Genomic DNA, 19,864 nt, shown 5'->3' on the forward strand with positions numbered 1-19,864 from the left:
GTATTCTACAACATGCATGCTTAAAATTGTGGCTGTTCTCAGTCACTCTGGGGATAATTGATAAGAGTAACGTGAATTTTTAATCTTGGGTTTAAGCTTTCATATTTATTTTGTCTTTGCAAAATAAGATGTAAAGAGACGGGGAAAGCGAGCGGGTGCGGGGAGGGGAAGGGGCTTAACATTGCAAAATGAGAACTGTGAAGCTGACTGTGCTGCTGCTGTTCTTGGACAATGATGAGCATTTTCTCATGGAAGGTTTTTGAATGTTTTCTCTTTTATACTTGCTGCAGAATGCAGTGCGTCATAATCTTAGTCTTCACAAGTGTTTTGTGCGAGTAGAAAACGTTAAAGGGGCAGTATGGACAGTGGATGAACTAGAGTTCCAAAAACGAAGGCCACAAAAGATCAGTGGGTATGTCCACCATGTTTGAACTTCTTAGCCTAGCTCGGATCATGCTTACAGTTTAACGTAGAGGCTTTTGGCTGCTAGCTGGTGTTAGACCAACCACAGGTGCATTGTCTCAGTTAAGGGAAACCAAGACAAACATCTCATCACTACTGTTTGTATGCCCACCAGTACCCTGACCCTGCTTGCTTGGTGTTTGTTGCATCACATGCTAGTAGCTTTTAGGTGGCAATGCATATTAACCCTCACAAACCATTTGCTTATGCTTATTGCATTTTATTTTCTTTTTCCTTTTCCCTGTATTTGATGTCTGTTCTGTCCCCGATCCCGTGTCCCTTTGTTTCCACTTCATCTCCTTTGCTGCTGCTCTTGTCCCAGGGTGCCATTCGCACCAACCTCTCACTGCATAAGTGCTTTATCAGAGTAGAGGATGAGTTTGGGTCCTTTTGGACTGTTGATGATGAAGAGTTTAAACGTGGCCGTCATATTCAACGAGGCCGTCCTCGAAAATACTGCCCTGATGAAAACTTTGGCGAGCTTGTTGCACAGTAAGAGCTTTTACTTGCTTTAATTTTTTTTTCTGCTGTTGCTTTGCTTTGCATGATTTACCCATCTCATGTAGACTTGCATTTCACAAAATAGTGTCATCACCTTTGCTGCTAAAGAAACTAAATTTTTGGTTGTTATGTGTATTTTGTGTGTCCTACTCTGATAATCCAAATGCCTGTAGAAAAAACTCTACTCTGACATGTTTGTTAAAGCATTTATTTATAGAGCAATGTAGACTAAGATAATTATCCACGCTAGCACAGATATACTGCTGTAGACATGTCAGGAAGACAGATATATGCCAGGAAAGGTTTCAGATAAGTTTTAATTCTGATATTTTCCTTTGCTTTATATTGTATGCTTTGTTTTGCAACTCCTAATCAGAAAAAGTAAGGTACTTACAAGACAGAAATGCTGAATTCACTTTAAAGAGTTTGAAAATGCTATGAGACCGCCTGTAAAGATTATCAACAGGCCACTGTGTGCCTACAGCAACCATGCACCAATATTCCTGGGCTTCCCAGAGGGATTTGCTTTGACCTTTACTTGAAGGCCATCTCTCCTGGACAACTGATCCTTGCTGGTCCCTGTGCAAGGAGCTCAGTTAAGACTCTGCTCACCATAATTTATTCCCACGTGAATAAAATTAAGATAAAAACAAGCCCAGTGAGTGATAAAACTTTTGGGGGCTATTTTGCATGGGCATTTTTTCTGCCTAGTTTATATTTCATAATTTTTAATTTTTTTTTAAATCTCCTGATGGAACCAGTGATACTGGGATGCTTCCTAAAGAGAGAGCCCACGTGGTCCCCATTCCTTTATCTCAAATCTGGCCCCTTATGTAAAGGTGACAATAATAACAGTCCAAAATAGCACAACAGAATATTTTTTACTAAAAATGGCCTTTAGGGCAGCATGGTGGTTTCTGCCTGCCCTTGAGCCTCCATGCCCAGGGGCTGCTTGGGGCAATGGTGTGGATCACCCTCACAGTGGCCATTGGCATGGCTGGGAATAACATGGAGCAGATAAATCCTCTCTCATCGTGATGCCTCCCTCCATTGGGAGAGACTCCCTCCCCTCCCCTGGGGGAAACTCCACTGCCAGCGACTTGGAGAGTCACTTGGATGAAGCAGAGTTTAAAATGTCCCGTGATGCTTTTGATCATTGCCTCCTCACCATGGACCTTCACGTGGTAACGGGCTCCCAGACACGACGAAAATTGGAGAGTTTCTCCTGAACGCAGCTAAAATGAGCAGAGATGCCAAGATGTGCCACTAACGCAGGGTAGTAGAACACATGGCGAGGTAACGTCAAGAGATAATGATGTTCCTTATTTAGTAAAGGCAAATATGATAACCATAGCCGAAAACTCAGATATTTTCTTTAAATTAAAAAAAAAAGGAGAGAAACGAAAGAGAGCTCGTGTGGAAAACCAGTCTCAGCTCTAGTTTTCTGGTGGGGGAGGAAGCAATACGTGCTTGAAACGGTGGCACAGAAGTTGGTTGCATTTAACTCTCCTTTTTATGTTTTTCTTATGCAGTAACCCTTCTCTTATTAAAAACATACAGACCAGCCACACCTACTGCACACCTCTCAATGCTGCTTTACAGGTAAGATTAATGACTGTAGCAAATATGCAACAGAGGCGTGTGTCTTCCCCACTCATTTCAAAATATATTAGCCTTGCTCTAATTAGATATTAAATTTTAATTCCGTTAAACTTTTTTCTTAAGTGCATAAAGCATCATAGTCCCTGGAGGCAAACACATATCAGGCTGCTTCAGCATTAGCTAGATGCTTAGCATTTTGAATATTGTGGCAAAAAAATTAAAAGTTCACTTATTAATATTTATCAGCAGTATCATAATTTCCATCCTCTTATTTCAGAATTTCACTTGAGGCAAAAATACCACAAGTGTAATTACTCTAGCACAGCTATTAATGTGCTGAATGATAGGATACTGTGGCACGTGACCTTCTATTGTTCATGGCTTTAAAGAGAAAGCAGATCATTTTTCCCTCTTTTCTTTTAAGGGCTATTTTTGCATATCTTCCTATTGTTGGTAAAAAATAAACGGTGCAATTCCTATAGAAAATAAAAGATCATTTTTATTGGTTTAAACTGTAATCGTAAGACAAAAATTCCATTTTTTTCACGATGCAAAAATACACAAAGTATGGGTGCAGAATTAATAACTTGCAGCCTAAAAATGTCTATGTCTCCAGCCCTTTTTCCTGTGCCCTTTTTCCCCTTTCAATAAATTCCTGAGTCAATCTCAAAAACCCTAGGTGAAGTCAGTGTTCTCTGTATAAATCAAACATACAAATGCATTACTATACCCTGATTTGTAGTGAGGTCTGTGTGTCTGTGTGGGGTTCAAACCTAGTTTATGTTATGAATTAATCCAGGAGGCAACACCATGCATGGTTGCACCCCAGGTGGTTCTTGGGGTCACTTCTCTAGAAGTTCACTGATGGCCATGGGTATTTACTTGAGCAGTCATGCCTTGTGGAAGGTTTAGAAGACTTCTCTTTTCAGAACCAAGAAACAAATTATTAGGAGGAAAATTATGTTTTGCCTTTCTCCTAATTTTTTTGAGTTTATGCAGTAACTCCTGCAAGGCCCAGGAAAGCATGTTTAAATGAAGCAACTGTAAATACCATTCATTAGTAACTTATTTTCCCTTGAGTCTTGTGAAGTGTGATTTTTAAAGACTGCTTTGTCTCCTGAATAGTATTAAGATTACAAGCACATTTTACATTCATGAAGCTGAAAGGCAAAAATGAAATGATCCTGCATTTCTTCACATTGTTAACTATGTGACTAATTTCAATTAATATGCTTATCATATGGAACTGTTCGTGTTTTATTTCTGAAACACGTGTCGTTGTCGTCATCTCCATCCATTCTTGTCTTTCGTGATAACCTCCAAACTGTTTCCATTCCCCACTTCTCTTGAGAGAGCCATGTCCTTGTGCCCCCCCATAGCTGAGCTGATGGAGAGAGGAGCCCGGGCCGGATTTGCTGCCACTGTCACCCCTGTGATAAATGGGGATGAATAATAACCACTGCACTGAGGCAGGTCCTCTTTTCGGGTGAAAGTACACCAGCAGTTTCCACATTTCTCCCCCTGCCATTGGATTTTGGAGGCAGAATCACAGTGGGTTCTGTGGGGCTGTAGAGGGTCTGGGCAAATAATGCAGGTGGCCACTGCCATGTTGGGCAGCAGATTCCTCTAGGACACAAGGCTGCCGTACCTGCCAGGGCCTACATTCAGTTAATAATTGATGGGCAGTGTTCCCCGAAGCTTTTGTGGGCTCTGGGAAGGTCTGCTGCTTGCACATCCCCGTGACCACAGCAGGCTGTGTGCTACTGGCATGGCAGGCTGTGGTTTCTTTTCCTGTGGGGTGGCAGAGCCTCCCCTCTCCTTCACCCAGACCCTGCTGACATCTCCTCTATCTGTTTTCCCTCGTGGCCAGGGAGAAGAAGCAGCTCTCTCCCCCCTCTGTCTGTGGAAGGTATGGGGACTCCAGCTCTCACCAGTTCTGTCTTTTGCCAGTGGGTCAACAGGGGCTCCCAAAACACCCCCTCCCCTATTACTGTCTTCCTAGCAGATACTCCTCGTGTCCCACCTCTCCCCCAGTGAATTGCCTTACTGCAATTACAAGTTATCACTGTGGGTGAAGAACTTGAGTCATTATTTTGCCAAGTGCAGGAAATGTGAACCATTCTTTGCATCCCCTAATCACAATGAGTTTGCCGGTTGTTGAATCAAGAAGATAAAAATAATCCTCCCCGTTAGAATAGCTTTTGTAATCACGTGTGACACATAGGGCTGCACATGGAGAGGTCAATGTAAAGAAGAATAAAAAGGGCTGTGCTCCTGGAGATGCTGCAGTGAGGGCTGGTCCTGCCCTCCCTTCCCATCCCATCTGCCCCCACCCTTTCTCTGGCTCTGCTTGCCTGGGTCAAACTGCCGGCTGGCAGCAAGCGAGGAGTTCTGTCCCACGAATTAGGAGCAGGCAAGAGTGTTTGGTGAGGAGTACATTCGCATGGATTCCCCTCCCATGGGCCAGGTTTGCATCACGCAGACCCAGCCTGATGGATTTGTTTTTGCTTGGCCACTGCAGCCAGCTGACCTCTCCCCAGAGCAGGTCAAGTGCTGCCGAGCCAGCGTCTGTGGCTGCCCGGCACTGACATGGATGATGTCAGCCAGATCCAACTGGGATGGGTGAAATGGTTAAATGTCCTTCCAGTCCCTGGGTGCTACAGCCTTGGAAAGCTGTGCCTCCCATCCCTGTGCCTCCCATCCTGTGCCTCCCTCCCGTTCCAGTGCCTCCCATCCCCACCAAACACTGCGCTCCTCCGGGGCTCGGGGTTTCTGCGTTCCCACCGCTGCTGCGCCGGGCCAGGACTGTGCTGTCAACATGAGCTAATGCTGACACACAGTAAATATTAGTAGGCAGAACGGTGGGAATCAGAAGGAAAATATTTAACAGTTCATTCTCTTCCTACAAAGATTTCCATTTAGAAAGTTAACTCCAGTGTGCCGCTGCACGGTGTTTCCTTAGAACAAAGGGAAAAATCAAAATAAAACAGTCAGATCTGTATCAGCTAAGGTAAGAATTGAGTTGCTGAGGTTTAAAAAATTCCACATGGAGTGGTTCGGCTCTCAGGTAGATTGGTGCAGCTCTGATCCAGTTAGCACTGATGGCAGCCTCACACATGTCCCAAGGAAAATCAAACTCTGTGATGCTGCACTCCTGCTTGGTGCCCGCTCACTCCAGTGGGAAGGAGTTATCAGCTGAGCCAGTTCCAATTTTTTTCCCCATTTCATTAGAAACAAAGCCCAAACCTAAGCCACAAAAAATACCCCAAAGCCCCAAACATAATTTCATGAAGCAAAAATAGGGAAAGTACATTTTCTTTTTTCCAGGATGTGTAATTCCAAATAGGGAATGGAAGACTCCATCCTCTTATAAGCCAATACAGCTATGAATCCTTAAACCCAGATCTAAATGATGTTAAATTTCCCTTGATGGAACCAGGGTAATACCTATCAGAAAGTACAATATTTAAAAGAACCTGCAATTGCAAATAATGTAAATGTGGAGAATGTTTTGGAAAGAGTGAGTGTGTTGTGCAGTGTATAAAAACGTTAGTCATGGCTCTTCATGGATTTGTTTGTGTCCTTGGCAGGCTTCAATGGCTGAGAACAGTATACCTCTATACACTACTGCTTCCATGGGAAATCCCACTCTGGGCAATTTAGCCAGCGCGATGAGGGAAGAGCTCAATGGTGCAATGGAGCATACGAACAGTAACGGGAGTGACAGCAGTCCAGGACGTTCCCCTATGCAAGCAATGTAAGTACAGCAGAGCCACGTGCTGGCTCTGGGTCTTGTCCTACCATCTGCTCAAGGGTGACTCTGGAGACTCCTGGCTCCTTGCTGAACTTCATGGATGGAGCAGCAAGAGCAGACATCTGCCTCCATCTGGGGACATGCGTAGGGTGGTTTGAACATAAAAGAGCCATTTACTAGTTTCCGTATAAAACTGATCAGCTCAATCCAGTCCAGGAAGGACACAGGGCTTATAAAATTGTTCACTTGTTTGCAGTTCTCTTCTTTAAACCTTCCAAAACCTCATAGGCAGCTGTGCTTCTTGGAGAAAACCTGTGATTTCTCTCCCCTTTGGATGGCGTGATGAGCACGGCCCGTGAGGCAGAGCTGGGAAATGGGCTTGTTTGGCGAGTCAAGAAAAACCCACTCAACACAAAATGCTCTTGCTAAGCATTAACATGAAGGTCTGTGTGATTTATAGATTGCTCTTAAAATATCAAAAGGAGAATTAATAGGGGCATTATAGCAACAGACGGCGGCGTAATGAGTGCGTCTATAACCGCACGGAGTGGCGGGGGCTCGCCTGCCCCGCTCAGCGCGAGCGGCACCCGGGCAGCGGGCGGGCGCAGGAAAGGGTAAGGCAGGAAGGGTGTGATGCCCCGATGGGTGTGTGCGGTATTTATGGGGTGACGGAGTGAGTTTGCAAAGCTGTAAACTCCCCCCTCCCCTCACATCACACGCCGGGTAATTGGCGGCTGGTGAGGAAGCCGGAGTTTACAAGTGCTGGCGTTCCCGAAAGCTCGGCGGAGCCGTTGGGTACCTGTGAGTGACCGTGCTGCCCGTCTTCCTCCTGCTCCTTAAAACAGCCTGTAAAATTACTGGCTGCCTTGCCAGGGCTCACATTACACATTAAAAAGAGAACTAATTTGTAGTCTTTTACTTCAAAGTAATTTGAATAAGGGATTTACAAAAGTAAGTCTAAATCAAAAAGTAGAAAAAACATTAACCTAATACCACGGTAGTAATTAGTTGTGAAACTAATTAGCATTTAATGGCAAAAAAGTTTCCCACCTGCATAATGTGTTGTCAGAGGGGAGGGGGCACGAAGGAATCTGAGGCTCTGGATACTTTGATATCGCAGTGTTTCAAATCAGTGCACAAAGTGCTTTGAAAAAAAAATCTTTAAAGATGGCAACATTCATTTTTAATTAATAATTAATTTAAACATTGTCTTTTACCATTTACTTCAAAACATTCAAATAACGTGTTTAGCTTTTCCAGTGATTGTTTGTGCAGTATTAATTATCTCTCCCAAAGTAACGTTGCATGACACACTTTCCGTCTCTCACAGACGGATTCATCTCCAGGCAGTTTTAGTCATAATTTGTTATCCTCTGCCTGTGACCACGCAGGGCTGGCGTGAAGGAGGAGTGGAGGGACATGACTTTTCTCAAGAAACAAGACTTCTCCCAAGGGTTTCTCCTGGCCTAACGGACAAGGATGAACGTTTATGATGTTGTGTTAATCCTTGTAATTATTTTTTTGCAAGTTCAAGGCTAGTGCAGTTCTTGCACTTCTCATTTCACCTAAGGTTTCCTTGTCTTTGAATAGACTGAGAGGAGGGAAAAATAACCAAGTTGAAACAGGGTAGGACATCTTCCAGAACTGTGCATAGCTGTGGCCTTTGTTGCACTTAATAATCATCTCTTAGCACATTGATACCAAGGTGAGGGGCACAGAACAAATAGTGGAGAGAGAGGAGGTCGGGGGGAGTGATGCCTCATTTTCATTATTCACCAGAAAATCCAATTTTCTGTTGTAATATGGAAATGATTGTTTCCTGAGTGTTTTCATTTTCTCAGAATTGATAATATATGTGTTCTCTGCTGAACATTTCTTTTTGCTTAAGTAAAATGTGGCCGGGTGATGTTCCAATACCAGCCTCAGAGCTTCCCCATTATAATGGTGTTTCTAAGTAGTTTGAAGGGATCTGAAGCCAGAACACCATTCACACGTCACAGGGTTTACCCTGTTTACTAAATAAAAACATAAGTCAACAGCAACTTTACAGACGCCGTGAAACCTTTTTGTTTTCCATGCTCGTGCTTTGTTAACAACATGTTCATTTTTTTTCTCAGAACAGATTTCCTTGTCATTATGCAAAATATTTTTTAAACAATTTCAGTGTATTGGAAGAAATCAAGTTTTAAACTTTATTGTAAGGTTTAAAGGACCTTGTTAACATGACAGCTAAGAAGTCTAACACTCTAGCTGAAGTCTTATTACCGCTCATTCGTTTCCTTTTTATGACACATTGAACCACAGCTAGGGTGGGTTTTTTTCCCCTTCTCTCTCCCTCCTTTTGAAACACTAGAAAGTAGTCGCATAATTACAGCTTGGGGACATAACACTTTCATCCTGATATGCTCCAAAGGTAGCCACAAAGCAAACTACTCCATGCTGTGTGCACCACCAGAACTCAGTGGCTTTAAACAACAGTCAGCTTTATTAAAAACTCCTCTGTTCCCAGAGTGGACAAACAAAAGAATTACTCAGATGTGAAAAGAAGGGGAATCTGTGTTCAGCAAGGTTATTTATTGTTAACCCCTTCTGGAGTCCCAGGCATTACTTAAAAGGAATGTGCTGAATTTCTGCTGCTGTGAAAACAGAAATGGGAAACCCTTTCTTTTCTTTGCCTTCTTTCCCCCTCCCCTTTCTTTTTCTTGTCGCTTAACCCAGCATTTACCTTTTCTGTAATTCAGCAGACTGAGTTCTTCAGTCTCTAAAGGAAGTTTTCCTTCCCCATTTTGAGGATTTGGTGAGGTGGTAAATAGAAATTCAGACTTAACTTGAGAGGATATGAAAGTCTCCCTTTGCCTTCAAGATTATTTAAGCTTATTTATTTCAGTTGCTTAGAAATGTTTGAGAAAAATCACAGATTCAGGAAGGTTTCCTCCTCACCTGCCATTTTGTGGTTACATCTTAGAGAATACACAAGGAGTTGGAATTTTTTGGCATTGTTTTCCTTGCAGCTCTGTCCCTGGGGGTTGTGTTACCCAGATAACCTGCTCATTTAGGGGATGGAGGTTTTGCCAAGCTCACTGTGTGATGTTTGTGGAACACGTGAGGTGCTGGGGGGGCTGGTGTGACTCTGCTCCCTGTGGCTTTCTGGCCCTCTCAGGCTTTGGCTCACCCGGGGTTGTGCAGAGCTTTTCATAACTTCTGTTGCTTCTCACACCTCAAGTTTTGGTTTTTGACCTCTGGGAATCACACCAAACCTCAAAGAGAACCTCAGTTAAAACCACCTGGTTTCACCTGGTTTCATAACAAAACCAGAAGAGGGGCAGAGTTTGCTTTGGAAAGGTTTGGGGACCTTTGAATGAGCTTTCCCAGCACTTAGAGTGGTTTTGAGCACAGCGAGCACCTGTCTAACCTGAGGTGGTGGGGATGCACTGGGACACTGGGCAGCCTTTGGTGAAACTTGCACCAGGGCCTCTCTGCTGCACATGACATGTGCTCTCGTGCCCCCTTTGAAAATTTCCCTTCTGTGTTTTCAAAAATAAAAAACCAAACAAACAAAAATAAGCCCAGCAGCGGCAGCATCAAAACCAGAAAGCAAAAAAGCAAGAGTTTGACATTAAAACAGCAGTAAAAAAGATCACTGCCATAAAGGCCAAGTAGCACAGGCTTTATTGGGCTCTCAGTGCAGCTGCTCTTTCCCCCTTTTTCTTCTGTTTTTCATTTCATGTTTTCTCCCAAGTGAGGGGCCCCACAGCCTATTCATAATATTAAGTTTTTCTAGTTGCAGGTATTCAGCATAGTTTAATATTCACTGAGGCCATGAGCTGCTGGGACAGGTAGCACATGCACACCTCCAGCTTCTCTTAAGTTTTTGCCAATTCTTAACCTCTGATCCTTGAATTTTCTCCTTCCAGTTTTTTCTTTACCCCTTTTTCACTAGTTAGGTTAAAAACAGTATGAGCCGTGTTCTTGGTGTGTAATTTTTTCAAAAAGTATGTGACATGCAGAGGAACTTCTTTGCTCCCAGAGGTGTGTTGATAGGATACATATTAGTGGATTTGAAGGGAAAAGGTGTGTGTCCATGGATACTGCATCACTTCTCTCAGTGTTCCCTTGGATGAGTTGGAAGGTGCACTTAATACTTGAGTATTGATCTAGCACTTTACAACTCAAAAAGTTGAAACAAGCAGGGACTTGAAAGGCATTCACAGCTCACATTTGAATTCTCTGTAGTCAGCAAGTTGGATGCTTCCTAAACTTATCCGGGCTCAAGTCTGAATAAAGAAATAAACAGGATACAGGGGTGCAACTGGCTCACTTGAATTAGGCAAGGCTTTGGACTGTCTGTGGATGCTGAGTACATTTTCCCTGCCCAGTGATTTATCCTTGCTGTCTGTCCGTGCAGTGGAGTACAAACAGTGTTGTCGTTGCTATCCACACAAAGCATAAAATACAATGCAGCTATTTTAAATCACTCATTTTAAAGCAAAGCTGTGCAAACAGAAGAAAAGTTCTTACAGTGAAGGTGTGTGCTTCAGGTTGTGTGTTCATGCTTCGTGTGTGAAAGGGTTAAATCAGCCTGCACAGAGGAAAAACATGAGTCTTGGAGGTGGATATCAACTCAGTGAGAGACAGAGTGGGACTTGAACTCATTAACACTTTATTTTAAGGGATTGCCTACAACATCAATTATTTAGGAAGCAAACAGGGTCTCCATCGCTGTGTCGCATTATTAATACTTGGTAATGTCAATAAAATCCTACTTTCCTATAAAGTCCCACCAACAAGACACTATTGACTCACATGGCTACTTTACATTTCAAAAGCTGCTGAACAAAAAAAAAAAAAAGAGAGGTAGAAAAAGGTAATTTGTATTTGTATAGGATTTGTTGTAAATATGATTTACGAACAACATTTTTCAATTGTTATCATACCCGTTTTGAATGACCAAGCCCCATTCCCCTGCGGGTTATTCATGTGCTTTGCTGTAATGAGAAATTTGGCAGATCTCATCTTTTTAGTACATCCTTGTGCCCACCATGAGCTGGGGATCATGTTCTGCCTTGTTTACACCTGACAGTGTTATTATTCTCGTTAGGACTGTGCTTTCTTATCATATTGTTGTGTTGAGCGAGCCTTTTCCTCTCTGTTTGTGTTTCCTGGCAGGGCTTTTCTTCCCTTATTGACAGTTTGTAAAAATATGCATTAATTTGGAGTTTAAAGCATGTATCATGGTGTCTCTTTGCTGTGTTTGCTTGAAGTTGATTAATGATAGAACCTCACTTGGGGTCGTCCTCTGGAGAGTTGTCTCACAGGTTCTGCATGTTAACGAGAGACGCTGCACACACAGCGAGGATGATTAGCCTGGCCCGCGCCGAGGCCTGGGCAGGCCCTGCCTTCCCCCTCGGATGCACATTCCACTTATTTATCCAAAGATCATATTAACTTAATGTGTCAGCTGAGAGCGTTTTCTCTCCATCCCAAGACGGAAACCCTATCGAGGTGCTCCTCCCAGAGTGTTTTCCTGGAGAGGCTGAGTGCTGCCTGCCTGGCACAGCCTGCCTGGAATCTTAGAATCATTAAGCTCGGAAAAGCCCTTTAGGATTGTTGAGTCCAGCCATTAACCCAGCACTGCCAAGCCCACCACTAAACCGTGTTTTGAGTGTCACATCCACGTGTTTTCTGAAGGCTTCTGGGTGCAGTGACTGCATCACTCCCCTGGGCAGCCTGTTCAGTGTTTGGTCACTCTTTCAGTGAAGAAATTTTTGTAATATCCAAACTAAACCTCCTGTGGGGAAACTTGAGGCTGTTCACTCTTGTTCTCTTGATTGTTACCTGGGAGATAGTGCTTAGCTTGGCTTTTGTGGCCAGCACAGACATTGACGGTCTTCTTGGTGGCCTGGAGCTCTCAGATGTGGCCCTCCATGTCTGAACCCCCCAAACCACTTTTGCCTTTCTCCCTAAACCACCTGTGCTGTCAAAACCATTTTTTAATAAGCAATTTGCTGATTGTCTGTTGTTTCGTTTTCCCAGGCACCCTGTGCATGTCAAAGAAGAACCATTAGACCCAGATGAAAATGAAGGCCCACTATCCTTAGTGACAACAGCCAACCACAGTCCAGATTTTGATCACGACAGAGATTATGAAGATGAACCTGTAAATGAGGACATAGAATGAGTATGTCTGACATCGTTATCCTGAGAATGAAGATTGGAAGAACACGTCAAACTTAGCTGTGAAATCTCTCCATTATTGTACAGTCTGGAGGATTCTCAGTCCACTTTGACAACTATGAAATATGTTAACTCTTAGTGCCATCAAGTATCCCATTTGGGAGTATTTTTGATTTTTCTACTTTTTGTTGAAAAAAGGAATTTGTACTCTGTGCATTGGATGGACTTGTTTGGTACTTGGGATTTTCCTCTCTTACAGTCAACATCAGTGTTGTAAATTTGCTAAACTGATTCACTTGCATTTAGCAGCCAGCTGTGGACTGCAGGTCCTGCCAATTTTGGACACTTGAGGACATCAAACTGAGCATGTACACCTGAACTGCAGATCAAGTCTTTGCCCAGATTTTAAGGATTCCAATGGACAACATATTTGCACAGTACTGCATGTTGATTATCACTGCCTTTACTCCATTTTTTTTTTTTGTTTCGTTGGTTGGTTTCTTTTTTTTTTTTTGCTTCCATTTGGGATGGGGAAGGCCTGTGTGTGCACGTGTGTGGGTATGTGTGCGTGCGTGTGAGCGTGTATATCGGGGAGGGGTTCAAAGAAAAAATTATCCCAAACTCTTTAATGTATTGCTTTTATTCCCCTGCCCCACTTCTCCTCTACCATTTTAAGTTCTGACCTCAGGCCTCATCTGGGCCCAGGGCCTCTCGGAGGCTTCAACGTTTTCTGTACTTTGTGATGAATGTTAATAGGTGTTTTTATTATACGAAGCTGAATGTCATTGAATTGTTTGTATTTTTTTCTGTCATTCATTCCAGTTTCCTTCAGATGCCACCATGTTTTCTTTAGCTATGGAAAACATTCCATTTCGGTGTCTCCTTCTTTGTTGTTGTTGTTTTTTGAAAAGGTCCCAAATGCTGCACGATACATGTGGAAGGGTTGTCCAACGGAGAGAGAGGAACGAAGTACTGCAAGAATGAGAATGAATGACAGATGAACATAGAAACACTGTAGGAAGCAACACAGATTCATTCCACAAAGCAGTATTTTTAATATATTCTTGTTTTGTTTAGGTTTTTTGATTTTTTTGATTTTTTTTTTTGGCAGCAACGGTGAATATTAGCAAATGCCACAAAATTGAACAGCACAAAGAAACATATGCAGCACCAACAGAGTTCACTTTTAGTAGAGAATTAATAGTACAGTGGCAGGTTCTCGGTTGTTTAACACGAGTTCTAATGGGTCAACACATCTTTCTGGAATATCTAAGATTACTGAGATGGGCACCTAAACATTTATTATTACAACTTTATTTTTTTCTATTGTTTTTTTACATTTGCATTTGCAAATAGTGGTTGAAAAGATGACTTCATTAAATTGTTACTGTACATGGTGATGTTTCACGGTTAAACATCAGTTCAGGATTGCTCGGTGGCGTTAATCTGTTTGAATACAAATTAGATTTCAGATTGAACTTGTTACGGGAGTTAATAAGGACGGGGCCCCACTAATGCTAAAGTGTTAATTTTCAGCTGTGCAAATCCAGTACTGCAGTTAGGATTGTTATGCAATATTACACCAGCCAGTATGGAAACCTCGCCGGAGGAGTCGGGAGAGTTGGGAGAGAATTGGCGCCGGGGCTTGTTAGGCAAAACTGGCAAAGCTCTGCAAAGCAAACACGACATACAAAATCTGTTGCCATAGGTCAGTAAACCTCAGTCACCAAACACCTAAACATTTTCATTCTGCAACCACTTTTCCGTCACTCATTTATTTATGTAGGACTGTAGCTTTTTTTTATTATTTCGAAAAGCCTTTCAGAGCTTAATTTATATTCTTCTTTGTACCTTTTTTTTTTCCTAAAATTACCAAAGATATTACACAAAGGTAAATTATGTTCTCTGTTATATGCTTTATCTTATGAAGCCAAATATCCTCTTATTGTTGATCAAAGGAGGTTGAAGAATTTAGAGGGAAATGACAAGATGTGGGCTATTGCTAACCTGAGAGGGAAACTGCTCCTTTATTCTAGAAAATTTAGAAGGCCAAGTAGATGTCTGAACCAAAGTTGTTAGTTTTTATTTGCAATTCTTTACAGTGACCAAAATGAAAGTCTGTAAAGAGGAACCGAGGAGAGCTTTTGAGGTTAAAACTAGGAATCAGTGTTACTGGGGGAGCTATGAGAAGGGAGCTGAAGAAAGCAAAGACACAATTATTTTGTGGAAAATTAGAGTATCAGATAAAGGAGACAGTTTAATAAAACACAGAAGAGAGCAGAAAAGCTCCCACAATTTAACTGGATGACATAATGGTATTTCTAGAATAAAAAGGAAAAAAAATTTTTTGGTCTTTGGTTCTACAGATTGTGTGCCACTTCTGTTCCGGGACTGTGCTGGGATGTCTGCTTTAATTTTGGTTGATCTTGGCACATTTACTCAGTTTTGTTTAGTTTTTGGTCAGCATTTTTCATAAGGAAATAACACTCCTGTCCACTCATAAGCTTTGGTACAAAAAACTTTATTGGCAGTTACTTTTATAAAACTCTGCTTTCTGTTTCAAAAAGACAAGGAAAAAAAAGAAAGAAAGAAAAAAAAAATAGGGCAGTCTGTGGTCATTTGGAAACATTTTCTTTAATTTTTTTTTTTTTTTTTTTTTTTTTTAGTTTTGGTTTAAATTATATCCAGGCAGCTTCGTGACGTGCCGGCGGTAGCCAGACAGGGATCATGAGAATTGAGCCCTGTGCTTCAAAACTGAGTGGTTTGCTGGTTAGTTCGGTATTCAGAAGGGGGATAAAAATCTGGTAGATTAGTTCATTCTCAGCATGTGTAGCTAGACATGAGTAAAGATAACAGCATGAGAAAACTGTTAGTACGCATACCTCAGTCCAAACTGTTAGGGAATGAGTAAATAAAAAATACATTTCACTCAGTTGCACTTAGTTGTATGTCTTGCATGCTTAGTCTAAAGACTGTAGCAAAAATAAAAAAAATTAAAAAAAGAGAAAAAGAAACAAAAAATTAGAGTTTAACATATCTGGCAGGTGTTGCAGCCTTGCAGAAGAACCAACTGAAAATCTCAGGCTTTACATCAAGCAAACTTCACTATGATTTTTACAATTCTGATTCTGTATCCCTTTGGATATACAGTTGCTTCTTTAGGGAGGGGTTTATTATGTTGTACATATATATCCCACTGTGTCTGTGTGAGCCTTTGTCTTTTGGGGGGAGGGTGGGGAGGGAGGAAAAGGTGGAAAGGTCCTTTTTTTAGATATCATTCCTCAAAAGGAATAAATGCAGACCTGTTTGTCAAAACACCTTTTGCTTTTTGTGCAACTGCTTTATATTAACTATACTAAAAAATAGCTTTGAAAAAAAAAAACTACTGTATGTAATGGAATTGCAGAATACGCTGCACATGTATTTTATTTAGTTATCCTTGCTTTAAGAATATTGGATGACATTTGCTGACATGTGGGAGAAAATCCCTGACTTTTTTTTTCAGCTTTTAAATTGTAACATAGTTGACAGATTTTTTTTTCTCCTGTTATCATTGATCGAAGCATTTTTGTACAGTTTTTGTGTTTAAGCTGGTTTTTTTGATACTTTCCCACCCCTTCTGTTATCTTACCACTGCCTTTTCTGGCTGTCTTAAACAAAGTTCATATATTTGAAAGGAAAAAAAAATTGTTTAAAAAAAAATGTTTTTCTCCTGCTGCAGTAAATATTTTGCATGATGAATTCCAGGGTCACACTTTCAAAGTTTATCAGTGAAGTAGTGATTAATAATGGGGAGTGTCAAACTATTGAACTTTTTGTATAAAAAAACAAAAAAAAAACTTTACAAGGTGCCAAGATGTAAAGACAATTTGTTACATGTTTTTTTTCTCAAAGAAAAGCGTACATTATGAAAGTAGTACCATGTATCAGGTAAATCGCTGTCAGGAATGAGAGTCAAAGCCTTCCTTGTCCACAAAAAAAAAAAAAAGTTTGTAAATGTAAAACCTGTTAGGTTTCTGCATTCAACTAGAAGTGAAATGAAAAAAAGAAAAAAAAAACAAAAACAAAATCAAGGCTTATGTAGAACAAGTGACCACAAAAAAAAAAAAAAAGACCTTTTTTTGATTCTCACTCGCAAGAGTCCCACAGCAGGTCCTGCACCTCCCCTTTCCTGGAGCTCAGCTTCAGGGAGAGACCGGGGCAGGGATGCTGGTTCTACAAATATTGCAGATCATTAGATATTTTATATATATACATACATAAAAAAATATATATATAAAGTTTTTTAAAATAATTTTGAACTATTGTAGTTTTCAGATCGCCAATAATCTCACGTTCATTATAGCATGGAAAAAAAAAACAAACATGTTTAAACTCTTTTGAAATCCTTTGGTACCTTTGGTTAATGAACTCAGAGTGATTTTTTAGATGTTTCAGAAGTCATTTAGTATTCTAGTCTTGCGAGGTGAATTTGCAGTTCAGGACTGCATTTTAATGGGCCCAGAACAGGTAACCAAGTATCTTCTACCCATAAGCCTTGATGAAAATGGTACAGTCCAGACTGTTAGCATGGTGCTTCGTGTGTATGTGCTGCCAGTAACAAGATTTTTTTTTTTTTTTTTGATAAGGCATAAAAGAAACTCATTCCTTACATCAACTGTAATTCCATCATTCCATGTCTGTTGATACAGACAATAAAAAATGTTGTGTAGTCAGTACTAATTACTGACATTATAGCATTCTCAAATGCAATAAAAATGCTGGTTGTTCACACTGGTAATGCAAGTTGCCATGTCCGAAGTTCTTGTTTTGTTGTTCCCCCTCACAGTGACTCTGATGTCACATCCCCTGGTCCCTGATCTGTGAGCATCTCAGCCATATCCTAGCTCATTCATGGATGGACAAATCTCATCTCTTGCCTTGAGATTTCCCAACCACATCCAAGTACAAAATATTTTAGTGGTGGATTTGTGGACAGTCTGTACAGGGCAGCTGGGTGAGGCTGGAGTGCTGGAAGCAAGGAAGACACTGTGATTCAAGGAATTAATCCTCTTTTCCAAGGAAGTCCTTCAGTTTTGCCCACTGGGGTCACAGGGGGTTCTTTGCTTTCTCAGAGGGTTGGGGTCTTCATCCTGCAGCTCCTTCCCAGTGCAGTGCCCTGATGGGAATAATGGTGCTGCTGGTTTTGGTAGGAAGGGCTGGGAATGTGCACTGCACCCTGCCAAAAGGGGTTTGCAGGATCAACCCCTTGGGCCATAAAACTGTGAGGAGCCAAGTCCCAACTGGCACCGTCACCTGAGACAAGCTGAAGGAAAAACCCACCTTCTTTTTCTTTCGAGTAAGCACACATTTATTTTCCTCATCAAGTTTTGTAAAGAAAAATAAAATGTTTAATAACTAGCATTAGCAGCAAACTGAAATTTCAGAGGAGAGATTTTTCATGAATAATTCATTAAAATTTCACATCTGCAAGATTAGTCATCCAAATAAAATGCTAATGTCAAAAACATGCACCGTCTATAATATTCTCATCAAGAAATCTTTTTGCATATAATGATAAATGCTTAAATTAGTACAAATGATTTTATAAAAATATTCTATCATAAAATTACACCAGATAACTATTTTTTGGGGGGAGGGGGAGGTGAACTTTGCACACTCATTATTGTGTGTCCCCAAATGGTACGGACTGGTAGATTTTAATAATCAAAGTACAGAGAATACAAATTCGGCCTTGGTTATGTGGTGCACTTCCATCACCAGTGAGATTTTAGTAAACTGGACAGGATTTGCGGGATTAAATTTTCCAAAGTCACGGTCAGAGGGGATTGAGGCAGAAGCTGCTGTTTGGTGTGGGGTGCATCTGTAAAATGGGGAGAGGTAGGAAATGTGTCCCTGGATGAGACCCAGCAGGGCCCTCAGCCTCAGCCTCTCCTGGGGGCCACTGTGTCCCCACACAGGTCACCAGCAGGCAGGTCCGGGGCTACGAGGCCATCAGAAATTAGTTGGCTGCTCACCTCCCTGGGCATCTCACCTCAGAGAGATGATTTGGGGTTCCAAATGTCCTGTTTGCCATCTGCTGACTGCCCATGGGCTTGGGCTTAAGAGATGCTGCCACATGCAGCTTGTGTGGAGCAGCAGGACCATCATTTCCCCTCCTCTCCCAGTCAGTGCTGCCTGGAGCAGCGGATGGGAATCTGGCTCTTGGCCACCTTCTGTATCATCTTTGTGTTATTAATCACATTTCTCCTCCCTGGCTGCTCCATCACGGAACATCACACAATGCCTTCCTACTCCACCAGCAACAGCCAGCTGGGAAATACCTTTTCCAGGCAGAAACGCTGTTTTCCACCACAGCTGAAAAGCACTTTTATGGGCGGTGGTGAGGCAATGCGTCTCTGAGGAATTTCCAAAGAAAACCGGAGCCTGTGAGTAGTTTTTGTGGGTTTCTCCTGTCCCAGAGGGAAAAGCTCAGGAGCTGGAGGCCCAGGAGGACATGGCAGCTGATGTGCTCCTTGCACACCCACCTGCTCCCTGCAGATGATCCCATCAGTGACATTTAACTTGGGCCATGTTCACAGAGTCTGACAAACTTCACATTATTGGTCTAATTTAAGGGACTGGCAATTCCTGGTGCCACTCGCTTGCACACAGCCACACATACATACACCCTTCCTGACAACAAGGTGTAATTAGCCCTTCTTGACCTATTAATCAGGCTCAGTCTTCAATGATGATGTTAAACGTTCATTTAATGGTGTGTTAATCAGGGCTATCTTTCATCCTTGTAGCAGTGGTGGTTAATTCTGGCATGTTGAACACTCTTCATCCTCACATAGCCACAAGCCACCATTCTCCCCAGCAGTGATGACTCAGGTGGTGGGATTGGCCCTCAGGTGTGTTTGCATCCTCCATGGTGTCCACACCTGGTTTTTACCCAAATCCTGGAGCTGGGGCATAGCAAAGTCCTTTTTCTGCCCTGTTTTATTACCTTGGCTGGAGATCCTCAAAGCACATGAGCTGCAAATAGCAAGCGACATCACCTTGGGGTGTTTACCAATCCCTCCTCCTTTCTTCCACAGGAATTTTCTTTGTCAGCCTAAAGAAAAAGGGGAAAAAAACCCCATTGTGTGCCATTTTGTCTGTGTTTATTTAGAGGAGCCCAGTGACTACTTTTTATGTCTCTCAGAAGCATGAAAAACATTTTTTTCTTCAAGTTATAATGTTAATTTGAAGGTAACCGTCCTTTCAAGGATTAATTCCAGCCAAAGCAATAACCATTATTTACCAGAGTTTGACATTTTTATCACTCATCATATTAGCAAATTTCCATTGAAAATGCTAAAATGGTTCGTCATAAGGCACATAACT

General features: G+C 41.8%; 1 protein-coding gene across 7 annotated transcripts in view; it reads left to right on the forward strand.

Moving 5' to 3' along the window:
- Positions 1 to 16,562, forward strand: part of FOXP1 (forkhead box P1) — a 377,157-nt gene extending 360,595 nt beyond the window's left edge. For all 7 annotated transcript variants that reach the window (XM_054280796.1, XM_054280797.1, XM_054280798.1 and 4 more), the window contains 4 exons: positions 291 to 412; positions 2,496 to 2,565; positions 6,156 to 6,322; positions 12,353 to 16,562. In XM_054280796.1, the coding sequence (XP_054136771.1) occupies positions 291 to 412; positions 2,496 to 2,565; positions 6,156 to 6,322; positions 12,353 to 12,497 (504 nt within the window). In that variant the 3' untranslated portion in view covers positions 12,498 to 16,562. The remainder of the gene's footprint in view (positions 1 to 290; positions 413 to 2,495; positions 2,566 to 6,155; positions 6,323 to 12,352) is intronic.
- Positions 16,563 to 19,864: the final 3,302 nt, after the last annotated feature.

Source organism: Melozone crissalis, unplaced genomic scaffold (assembly GCF_028551555.1).
Source record: "Melozone crissalis strain CALT ecotype California unplaced genomic scaffold, PUWL_Pcris_2 ptg000029l_1, whole genome shotgun sequence".
Classification (NCBI taxonomy): domain Eukaryota; kingdom Metazoa; phylum Chordata; class Aves; order Passeriformes; family Passerellidae; genus Melozone; species Melozone crissalis.